Source organism: Apis laboriosa, unplaced genomic scaffold, assembly GCF_014066325.1.
Source record: "Apis laboriosa isolate Shangri-la unplaced genomic scaffold, ASM1406632v1 scaffold68_cov148, whole genome shotgun sequence".
In the NCBI taxonomy this organism is placed as follows: domain Eukaryota; kingdom Metazoa; phylum Arthropoda; class Insecta; order Hymenoptera; family Apidae; genus Apis; species Apis laboriosa.
This window is the reverse complement of record NW_025224135.1, coordinates 930,074-942,870: the sequence shown is the minus strand read 5'-3', so window position 1 is coordinate 942,870 and position 12,797 is coordinate 930,074. Positions and strand designations below refer to the sequence as shown.

At 19.0% G+C, this 12,797-nt stretch overlaps 2 protein-coding genes across 2 annotated transcripts; both read right to left on the bottom strand.

The window, feature by feature from the left end:
- Positions 1–4,528: 4,528 nt before the first annotated feature.
- Positions 4,529–12,486, bottom strand: LOC122718666 (xaa-Pro dipeptidase). The gene is made up of 9 exons (XM_043943897.1): positions 12,290–12,486; positions 10,599–10,797; positions 10,289–10,528; positions 9,512–9,573; positions 9,388–9,432; positions 5,951–6,220; positions 5,305–5,749; positions 4,902–5,053; positions 4,529–4,808 (listed from the first exon to the last, which is right to left on the bottom strand). Exons 1-9 carry the CDS (start codon positions 12,322–12,324, stop codon positions 4,769–4,771), a joined length of 1,488 nt encoding a protein of 495 aa, XP_043799832.1. The 5' UTR covers positions 12,325–12,486; the 3' UTR covers positions 4,529–4,768.
- On the bottom strand, positions 6,491–8,807 carry LOC122718665 (FAST kinase domain-containing protein 3, mitochondrial-like). The gene is made up of 2 exons (XM_043943895.1): positions 8,763–8,807; positions 6,491–8,691 (listed from the first exon to the last, which is right to left on the bottom strand). The coding sequence occupies exon 2, from the start codon at positions 8,689–8,691 to the stop codon at positions 6,544–6,546; it is 2,148 nt and encodes a 715-aa protein (XP_043799830.1). The 5' UTR covers positions 8,763–8,807; the 3' UTR covers positions 6,491–6,543.
- Positions 12,487–12,797: the final 311 nt, after the last annotated feature.

The following is a 12,797-nucleotide window of genomic DNA, read 5'->3' as shown; positions in this document are numbered from 1 at the left end:
ATTTTTTAATTTTTTAATTTTTTAATATTTTATACTATATTTACATCGAAATCAAAATAAATATCTTTAAAAACTTCAAGTCAAAGTATTTTTGCATTGTTGAAAATAGACAAAAATTTTTCGTCAATTTTAATATTCTTTGTATAAATTTCACCAAAAAATAAGTTTTATTATTAGAATAAAATTAGATTTAAATTTTATTAGAATAAAATTAGATTCTTTTAAATTTCAATTTTTATAAATAAATCAATAAATGAAACAATAAATTTGCTTCTCCTTTAAATGAGAATATCAATTTCAAAGATAATTTCATCGATTTTAATGAATTTTATTTCATTATAATTCAATGCATCATTCCAAATAGAGTATATCAGATTTTCATTTGAATTTGAGAAACTGATAAATTTATTTTCAGTATTACATTATTTATGTCTCAAAGATTGATTGTATTTCGTTCTGCATTGAAAGAATTCATAACATTGGCAATTATTTGAAATTAATATAAAATAAAAATTAAAAATTAAAAAGGCTTAAATCAAAATCAAAATCGTTATTTTTAGTTTATTGAACTAGTTCGATTGTTCACCCAAATGACATCAAAAAAATCGATGATAAAAGTTTTAATGATGTAAAGAATGATATTTACAAGAATTTTGTCAAGAAACTATAAAATTATTGATAATTGAGATTCAATTAAATTTTTCTATAAAAAATTAAATAATAAAAAAAATTACATAAAAATAATTAATTTTTTTTTAAATATTTTTTTTCTTTTCTTATTATAAAATATTTAAAAACTTTTATAAATAATTTCAATTAATAATTAATTTTTTTTTTTTTTTAGTTTCAAAAATATTGAGATATATTTGATTTTTATTAACAACTAAATTATTCTTATTAAACTAAAAATTCTTTTTATAACTAATTATAACAAAAATGAATTTTATTAGAAAATATTTCAAATCGTATTACATCTTTATTTAAATAATTTGTTGAATAAATTCTTTATATTAAATTTTTGTAGATGAATGGCTAAATTCCTAATAAAATTTCTAACATTTAGACAATTATATTTAATTGATGTCTATTAAATATAATATTAATTAAAGTATCATATAATAGATTCAATGTATCTTGAGTATTAAAAAAATATTTATTATTAGAATTAAGATCTTTAATTGATCATTTATTGATATATTTTTGATTTATTTTTTATAAACTGATTTAATTTTGTCATAATTGTATTTATCTGTGAAAAATTTTGCCACATTTTTATGTATCTCTGAAAAATCGTGAACTTTTTTAATTTAATTTGTAAGACTTTCCTTCAATCTCACTTCAAACAATACGTCAGCAATTTGTATGTATCATTACGACATCTGTAGTTACTATTTAGAATTAGTTTTTCTTTGAGCCTATTATAACCACTAAAAAAATAGAATTTTTGTACTCACCTAATTTCTTACTTTAATTATATTTTATTATTTTGTCAAATTTATTCTGTCAAAATTCGATATATTCCATATAATTATAATTATATTGTAACGATAAGCGAAATGAAGTTAATACTATAAGATTCGGAATATGATTATTGTATCGTGTCCAACCGATCATATAAAGTGGAGGTTTGTTTAACATCTCGAATCATTGACATCGCAACCTCGTGACGAGTTCGACTACTCACTATTCCGGTCATATGATGCAGCTGACTGTCATATATTTACATTGCGTCAAAGGCTCATGTTTATAAAACTTCCTCATTCTTCTACGTAATAGAAATCGATGTAAATGATCCTCATCGATTACCTTTAGCTTGATCGCTTATAAGTTAAAACAAAGCTTATGTTCGCAATGAAAAAATTAAAAGAAAAAAAAAAAAATCAATTGAAAAATTTACGAATTTCAATGGAATTCACTTATAATAATTAATGAATTAATGAATTAATAAAATGAAATTAATGAAAAAAATTAAATATTAATGAATTAATTAAAGAATTATAATAGTATTTTGTTGTATTTTGTTATATTTTGTAACGAAGAAATTAAATTGTAATTATATATTTGTTATTTTTGTTTCACATTTTATAATTTTACACAGTAAAATAATATTTATTAATTTTTAATAAAATACTTATCAGAATTTTGAATAAAATTTTCAAATAATAACAAAATTTATAAATTTTAAAATAAATTAAACAACTAATGAAAATTAATTTTTTTTTAAATATTGGACATCAATTCATTCATTTTTTTTTATTTAGTAAATAATAATACTAATAATAAAACTAATAATAATTATAAAATTTAATATGTATCTATCTCGCATCATTACATTTAAAAAAATGAAAAGCGCATTATACTAAAAAAAATTACCAAATAACATTGTATCATGTTCTTGATTGGAAACTTGATTTCACTTGATTTCTTCCTCAAAGAAATTTCCTATCAAAGAAAAATTGTTTTATATGTAACCTATATTATACTTTACATGCATACTATTTAAATTAAAATTTTCGAATTAAATGAATTTCGTTCAAATATTGTGAATAACTGTATATGTATTATATATATGTATTTACTGAATTCGAATTTTAATTAATATGCGCATAAAATAATAATTTGTGGAGAAAACAAGAAATAATAAATAGGTAATTATACTATTATTTTTTCTGGGTGAATAACATATGTCAAGTGTAAATCTTTAATTGAAATTATTTTTTTACAATTTAAAATGAAATATTTAAAATAGTAAAATTCATTTAAATTTTTTTACTTTAATTTAAAATTTATCAAATTTTTTATTTAGATTAGTTTCTTTTTTTTGGTTTTATTTTTCCATAATGAAATTATTATGAATAAATTTTATTTCATTTATTAAATTTTATTTTCTATATTTATAACTATTTAAATCTTTAATGAATTTTAAAGAAAATTTTGATTTAGATTTCAAATTATTATATAAAATATTTATTTAATCTTTTAATAATTTTTTTCCATTATTCCATTTCAAAAATTTAATTAATCCTCTATTTATATTATTATAATTGCAATAACCTAAATAAATAAAACCTAATAATAAAATAAATAAAACCTAAATAAATAAAAAAATAAAGATAATTTGGTTTCTTTTTAAAATAAATATTAATTTTAGAAAATTTTAGAAAAAAATTGCACATTTAAGATTATTAATTTTGCTTAAAGATTTATTAAAAATTAAATTAATTATATATTTTAATATTTCTAATAATTAAATTAATTAATTTATTTATTCAAAATTTTATAATCATATGTTTTATCTATTAATAATTCGATTAATTGTAATTAAATTATTGTATAAATCTTTTATTCCATTGCATATAAAATTTTTATTTTCAATCATTGGTTAGTGACTTTTCATTGATAATTAATTGTTTATTACAATTTATCAGATATCATTATATTGTATGTCTTCTTTGAAAAGACGGGTTATATCAACAAGTATTCAATCCTTTTTCATTTTTAATGTCGACAACAGAATACACACTATGAATCTTTATCATTAAGAAGAAAAGGAAGTCATATTTCGTCTACAAATTTATTACTTCTTACTTTAATTTAAAATCTTACTTTAATTTAAAATCTAAATATTTGTTTTTTTAAATTTCATTCCAATTTTAAATTTAATTTTTTTTCTTTATTTTTTTTTTATATATAAAAGAAAGATTTTATCTATTGATATTATTTTTTTTTTCTCGTAATTCAAATCTTAATATAAAATTATGTAAAATATGCAATATAGATATTACTTCAAAAATTTTATTCAAAGTTAAATTACATAAAAAAAAAATAGAATATTTTAAGATAATCTATCAATATTCTAAATAAGAATTATTGAGAAATTTTGTTTCATTTCATCAATTAATAATAATAATTTCATCAATTAAATAATATATAAATGCATATTTTCATTATATATTTTTGAAAATTCATAATATATAACTTATCAACTATTCAATTCTAAATATTTAATATATATTTAAATCTTTTTCAAAATTATAGTTATAAAAAAAATTTATTTTCATTACAAAATATATTAACATATTATAGATCAATTCTTATATACATAAGTTATAAATAATTTCTAAAATATACGTACCACTAATGCACATATAAAAGCATTTAAAAGAAGAAAATAAAATGAGACTTTACAATAAAATAATACTTGTATTATATTGTATATATTTTTTCGATCATTTTCAATGTTCTCAGGATATCTACGAAGAAAACCACACGCGTTCACATCGCGATCATGACTGTAACACCATCCGATAATAACAGCGCTCAAATTCTCTTTCAATAAACTTAAGATATCGCATCCAAGGTTATACTTAATACTATTACTTTTCAGTCTTAATTAAATATATATTTATATATATATAATATATAAATATTTCTTCAAATAAAAAAAAGGAACACGATATAATATTTTTTAACAGAATAGAAATATAATGTTTTGTAACATATAATATTGTAACAAATAATATTCTTTTATTTATTTATTTTTTTATATACAATTTATAAAGAAATGATTTAAACTTATTTAAAATTAAATTTTATATTATATGTATTATAAATAATTCGTGTAAAAATATTTTTATAACTTTATATCACAATTGATCTTATGTCATAAACAATATGTAAATAATGATTCTTTACATAAAATTCTTAATTAAATATTCGCATACATTGTGTGATTTTTATCACTGAGTTTTCTTGTCGGTAATTGATTTCAATTTTTCTTAGCCATCCATTTTTCTATTTCTTCAACACTTTAATTAAATTTTTTTTAAATTAAATTTTATAAATTTTTAATTTAAAAAATATATATTATTTTTACAGTTTAAACCTAGTTCAAAACTTACGTGCGAGGTACATCCGTTAAATTTTTTACACCAGTTTCTGTTATAAGAATATCATCTTCAATCCTGATACCACCCGAACCACGGAATCTTTTTAATTCTTCAATAACGATAAACTTTGATTGATTTGGATTTTTCAATGCCGCATCTAATAACTAAATAATTGATCATATTTTATATCAATTATAAACCATATAAAAAATATATAAAATTAATTTAATGTTTTTACTAAAAATGTATAATTTTTCATAAAATAAAAATCGTATCATTTATATATATATATATATTTAAATTGAAAATTTTGTACTATTATTATTAATTGTATATAACATTACAAATTCATAAATTTAAAAAATTATAATGAATATTTTATTTATCTTAAGATTCAATCATATGTTTTACTTACACAGTCAATAAAATAACAACCAGGTTCAATTGTTAAAACCATACCAGGTTGCAAAACACGTCCAGTTCTCAATTTTCTTAGACCTGGAGCCGATGAACGTTCAGGATGTCCTGGAAGATATCCACCAACATCATGAACATCCAATCCCATAAGATGTCCAAGCCCATGAGGTTGGAAAATTTCATTCAATCCTACTTTTATCATTTCATCAATATCGCCTACTAACAAACCATTACTCTTTAATGAAGCTAACATAGTCTTATTTGCTAAAAGATGCATATCTGTCCAAGCAACATTTGGCTTTGCAGCATTCATTACTGAATTACGAGCAGCCAATACTGCATTATATATCATCTTTTGATCTTCTGTAAATTTTCCATTCACTGGAAAACTGCATGTAATATCAGCTGCATATCCACAGTAGTTTCCACCCATGTCGAAAAGGCTTATAAAATACAAGAAAATATTAGTTTGCAAAAAAAATTTTATAACATAGTATTTTATTATTTTCTTATAAAAAAGATTTGAAACTTTTTTTATTTTATGTAGCATATAAAATAATAATAGGATTTTAAATCTGAAATTAATTTTATTTAAAATTGCACTCAAAATTTAACTAAATTTTAAAAATTATATCAAAACTTACCATATATCACCATCATTCATAATTTTATTATTGGGTGCACCAGCATGTCCATAATGCAATATAGAAGCATTATGTCCAGATCCACATATACAAGTATAAGATACATGTCTACAACCTCCCATGGAATATACATAATGCATAAAAGCTGCTTCTGCTTGAAATTCTGCAAGCCCTGGTTTTACCATATGCATAATAGATTTGTGAGCGTCTGAACTTATTTTAATTACATATTCCAATACCTCAATTTCTTGTGGAGATTTTATAACTCGACTATAAAGAAAAAAAAATATATATATTTTTTTATAATTTGTATCTTATAATAATATTAATATATAATTAATATATTTTAATTATAATTTATATATTAATTCATACAATAATATACAATTCAACATTAAATTATATAATATAATAATATAATATAATTATATAATATAAAAACTTTTAATAATTTTCATTATTTTATAAAAAATTATTCAGCTTTCGTCTGCAAAAATTTTTATTCTATACATTGTACAATGTATTTGATTTATAGATTACTTTTACAATTTTTATCAAAAATAGAGAATTTTTTATTTTATATTGTCATTTTGTTATAAAGCATTTTCTGCGGAATGTAAACTTTTTAATAAATAAGATGACAATTCATTAGATTGATTCCAAAGTTCCTGAATTGTTACATAATCTAATGTCATAATTTTAAAACCTAATTTTTTAATATGCCTTTTTCTCATTATTTGAGGTCCTATTAAATGATGTGAATTTCTACAATAATATTCTGGTAAATAAATAAAAACTGCAGTGTTTACATTTCTTTCTTGATCTAAATTCAAATGAAATACTGATGTTGATACCATGCGTGGATGTATTAGAATATCAAGAACATAGAAATTTATAAGCGGTAATCGATTCAAAATTACATTTTTACTCAATTTTTGTTCTCCCCCTACCAAAGATGCCAATGGTTGATATATTATGTTGACTGCTTTTCTAACTCGAGCATCTAAAAATAATGGTTTTTCTATTCTTTCTACAGGAAAATACAAAGATTGATATTCTTTGGATTCTAAAAACATGGTAGTATCTAATAATTTCAATTTATTTCTTATACGATTAAAGAAAACAGAATGATTTCTTAAATGAATTTTATGTAGCAATTGTGAGATAAATATTTTATCAAAAAATTTTACAGGATATTTTTCTAAATAAGTACAAGAAAGAAAAATATCTAAAGCATCATCTAATTTTAAATCATGAAATTTTGTAGATAAAACTTCATCAAAAACTTTCCAAAATTCTTTGCTATTTGGTGGTTGCACATATAACAATCCAAATGGTGTAAGAATAGAAGGCAATAAAGAAGTTGATATATTCATTGCATGTTTGATAAAATATTTTCCACATTCTGATAAAATGCATTCATTTCTGACTTGCAAATCTTTACAATAATTCATTATTGTGGCTATTAATTTTGAGTTATCAATATGTGATGCTTTAGATTTCAAATAATTTTGTAAAGTATTTTCAATTTTATCATCAATATAATCTTTTACATGTAAGCTATGTATAAAATTTATTAAATCTTTTTCACTACATGTATTCATATTTACACTTGCCCATTTACTAGCACTTATTAAACATCTCATTGCAGAATTATCATCATGAAAACAATCTAATATTTCTGCAATTTGTGTGCCAGTTAATTTCAACCAACAGTCAGAAAGTTTTCTTTCAAGAATAAGTTTTACCATATTTTTACTCTGATTAAAACATTTTAATAGTTTAAATAATGCTACTAATGTATATGTATTAATCTCTTGTTCTTGAAGCAAAATACCAACCCATAATGTATCTATTGATTTACGATATTTAGAATCCTTATAAGATGATAAAATTTTTATCAAATTTATTAATTGTGCAGGTGAAAACTCTCCATCTGTTGCTCGACTTAAAGCTTCATCACACATCAAGTCTCTATATATATTTCTAGATGGGCTAATTTTATCTTTTTTTAAAGCTATAAGTCCTTGTATTATCATTTCAGAATCATTACTATTAATAATTAATTTAATCAATTGTTTCATTATCATGTCTCTAGTTGTATTATCAACATCAAATTGCCTACTTTTTTGCATTTTGTTAGATTTCTGTTTAAACCAATTATTTTCTAAATTTATAACTTTTTTTAATCCTTCCAAAGCTACTCTGCAATTTATTTCTTGTGAAATTTTGTTTTCTAACATTGGATATACACCATTGGTTAAATTAAATAAATGTAATCCCTCTAATGTTCCTTCTACGTCCAAATCTTTGAAATAATCGAGATCTGAACAAAATAATATTGCAGTTCCTTCATCCGTTTCAATATCTATTCTTCGATTTAATGGTTTATTCTTCACAGTATTATTGTTAGAATTGGCATTATTTTTATTAAATGTAATTGAATTATTCTTTTTAGATATATCAAAAACCTTGTAACAATTATCAACAATAGAGATATTTTTTGAATTTTTACTATTACATATTGTTTCAATATCTTTGATTTTTCTAACAATTAAAGGCACTTCTTGTATTTCTAATCCTTCTTCTATAAAAATGCTAGTTTGTGTTAGATTTTGTTGTCCAGCATATTTCCCAGAGTTGGATTCATACCATCTTCTAATAAATTTAGAAATTAAAGTAGAGGATTGTATGTGCATTCGCATTAAAAATTTTGCCCATATATGACCAGCTAGTATCATCTGCATAGAGCATACAAGCATCTAATAAGATTATGTTTAACAATAAATTTTTCATGTTTTATTTAATGTACCTTCTCTAATTATAAAATGAAAAGAAGCAGCAAGGAATATCTTTTTTAAAATATAGTAAAATTTCTCGTTTTGTATTAAAATAACTATACAACTAATATTTATATTCTAAAACAATTTTCAATGATACTTTCAATTTAATGATTTTAAGTTTATAAAAGACATTATTAAAAGGCTTCATATAAAAAACTCGTGACAAATATACGGAAAATAATTACGATACATATCGATTATAATAAATCGATTGTTGATAAAACAAATCGATAATTATAAAATTTCGATAGTAAAATTATTTCTAAAATTTAATATAAATATATAATAATAATAATAATATAAATATATAATAATATAAATAAATAATAAAAAATAATACATTATATAAAATTTAAACAATTTCATATAAAAAAATAGATTTAAAAAATATAATAATTTAATAAATTCTTATCTTTTTTTATAATTTATCAGTTTTATAATAAAATATTAAATATAATATATAATAAATTATATTAGAATAATTATATTAAAATATATTATACAATAAATTTAATTTTGAAATATAAATATAAATTTTAAGTTTAATTATTTCATTAATATATAATATAATAATTAATTTTATTTAATACTTACCATTCACATATTTCTGGATATAAGATTTTATTGTCTACTTTAAATCTGTAAAATATAAATGAATATAGATAAAAAATTTTTTAAATTTATTAAAAAAATTGTAAAAAAGAATTGTAAAACATACTTGTCAATACCATCAAAAATTGCCTCTTTCGTCTGCAAACCACTATCACTATTTTGACCATTCTAAAAATACAAATAAAATATAAATATTTTTATAAACTTATATTAAGATAGCTATTTATTAAATATTATTTATTAAAAAGACTACATATATATAGATGGCATTAAAAAATTAACTTTTCACTAATGTTTTTTGCAAATATAATCAATTGAGATACACATTTATATTCATATATTCTACATCTATGAAGTTCTCAATATAATTATTATTTCTTTCTTTTTCTTTAAGTCCAATTAATTAAATGTGATAATTAAAATCTGTAAAGCATTTTCGAAAATAAAAAAAAAATTATAATATTAATTTCTTCTTTTGAAATTCCAAATAAACCATATAAAATTCCAAAAAAAATATAAAAAAATCTATTTTTTAAAATTATGATAACAAATTTTATTAATTTACTATTTTAAAATACAGTTATTAATTTTTACTTTCAAATGACAATAATATATATTTGTATCATAAATCTTTATATCAATAATTATTTTTTTAAATATGTATAAGAATATATATTTCAGCATTATTTTTCAATATTTCAAAATAAAATTGAAATTATTGATTGAAATTTATATTAAGATTTTGATAACTTGTATTACACATTTGTACAAGTTATAAAAAATTTATTTTTAATTATATTAGCCATCCATATATATATATATATATATCAAACTCTTAAAAAAATTTAAAAGCAAAAAGTGTTTATTTTAAAAACTAAATTACTAAAGTTAAAAGAAGAATTGCTTGTTTTGATTTTAAAACATTAGCTATCTCATCAGTATAGTAAGTTTCATCTATTGCATATCGTTTTCTAAAATCTTCTAGATTATGCAATTTTCCTTCCCAAATTGCATATTCTGCTGGTAATCTTGGCACAAATAAAATGGTTGTTTCTGTTGATAAATCAAGAGCACCATAACATCCTGGTTCTTCAACACCAAAACACCATTGAAAAAATGACTCCTAATAAAAAAATAATATAAAAAAAATATTTATCAAAATATTGGTATATGAAAATTAATAATTTACTTACTTGTCTAAATGGCCAATGTATATCTGTATCATTAAATGGAACTTCAACTCCTCCTTCAAGAATAATAAAAGTACCTGTGTCTGGTACTTTTTTATTTGCTTTAATACGTTCAATTAATCTCTTGCGATTGTTTTGGAAAAGAGACATGGGTACTTTCAAAGTATGATTTCCCCTTTGGAAGCAAGATTCTATTCCATTCCTAAAATATAGTATTTTCATATTTGTCAAATAGAAAAATAAAATAAAGAAATTAAAATTTTATTATTTAATAATAAGTTTTATAATTTTTATTTAATTTTTATATATAATTTTATATATAATTTTTATATATTTAAAAATATTTTCTTCAATATTAAAAAATCACAAAATAAAAAAAATATATAGAAAAGTAATTATAAATAAATATTATTTGTATATATATAAATTATTAAATAATTAATTTATAATATATTTAACAATAATTAAAATGAAAATTAATTAATAAAAACTAATACAATTATTAATTTGTAATTAATTAAAAATGTAATTAAAAATGATATTTTCAGGAAAATAAATAATTTAAATTGACAATGATAATAACTTCTTCTTAATTTATTCAATATATATGCAATTTGCTTACAACTAAACAAATACATTAAAGAAAATTAAATGTATATTTTTTTTTTAATTATAATTACTTATAAATAAATTTAAAAATATATATTAAAAATATGCATTATATATAAATATACATAATATTATTTATTAAACACAGACAATAATTTTAATAAAAAATGTATAATATATTTTATTATAAAAAGAAAAAAACAAAAAATAATAATATAAATTTCAAATTAGAATTTTCATGAATATAATAATACTATAAGATTTATTAAAAACTTATTTTAAAATTATAATTTTAATATCTTCATTCTAATCAGTATTTGATAATATAATTAACATCAATATATAATCAGTTATTTTTAATTATAATATATATATATTATAATTAAAAATTAATAAATTATGACTGATTAAAAAAAGTAAATGAATCATAAAATTAACCTAATATATAAATATAATAATAAAATATTATATTGTATTGTATATATATATGTGAATATGTAACTAATCAATTATATATATAATATTTTTATTCATTTAAAAAATAAATTTATTATATATTTTATAAAATAATATAAAAAAGAAATTTAAATATCTCAAAAATTAAAATTTTTATTTAATACAATTTAACATTAATTATAAATTGAAACTAATATTAATATCATTTCGATTAACATAGAATTTTTGGTAATGAGATTATCATTCATGTTTTGCGTAAAAAAAATACTTTTTCACATAACCTCAAAATTTATAATATAAAAATATTGTATTTTACATTTTCGATTCAATATTTATTGTACATTAAATATTTATTGTTTTTATAGAATAAAACATATGTTGTTATATTTAATAATCATATTTAATAAAACAATAAATTGTATAAATATAATAAGAATAAAACAAGTTATAATACAATAAAGAATAAGATAAGATAAGAATAAGATATAAGTAATAAAATATTTAAAATATAATGAACGAATTATTTATTGATGTTATTACAACAATTATATATTTTATATTTAAACATACTTAATTTCTATTTGATAACAGACATATATAATAATAATCAATAAATTATCTATACATACAAATATGTAGAATCTGCCATATTAATTTCTGTCATTTGTCAATTTGTTGATGATTATTTTTTTTCAATACTAGTTGAATGAAGTTTTTATTTTTACGAAATTAATGACTTGTATAATATCTAAATTATGAAAATATTATCAATATTTATAAAAATACTACGCGAATGCAGGATTCACGACCCACTTTATTATCTTTTATCTACACTGTAATATGAAAAATCACGTGATGAATTATAACGGACCAATAATAATAATATTTCTAATTTCCACGTAATAATATAAAGTGATTTGCTTTTATCATCATTAGATATATTTTTGTATATCATATATGTATATCATATGTATATCCAATTTATTATATAAAATATACTGAATTGACTTCAAATAGAAATATAATTGATACATAAGAATTATATTTATGTCCCTAAATTATGATTTATAAATATAAGTAATAAATAATTCAACATTTTATTTTGAAAATTTATATCTTAAATTTTTAATTAATGAT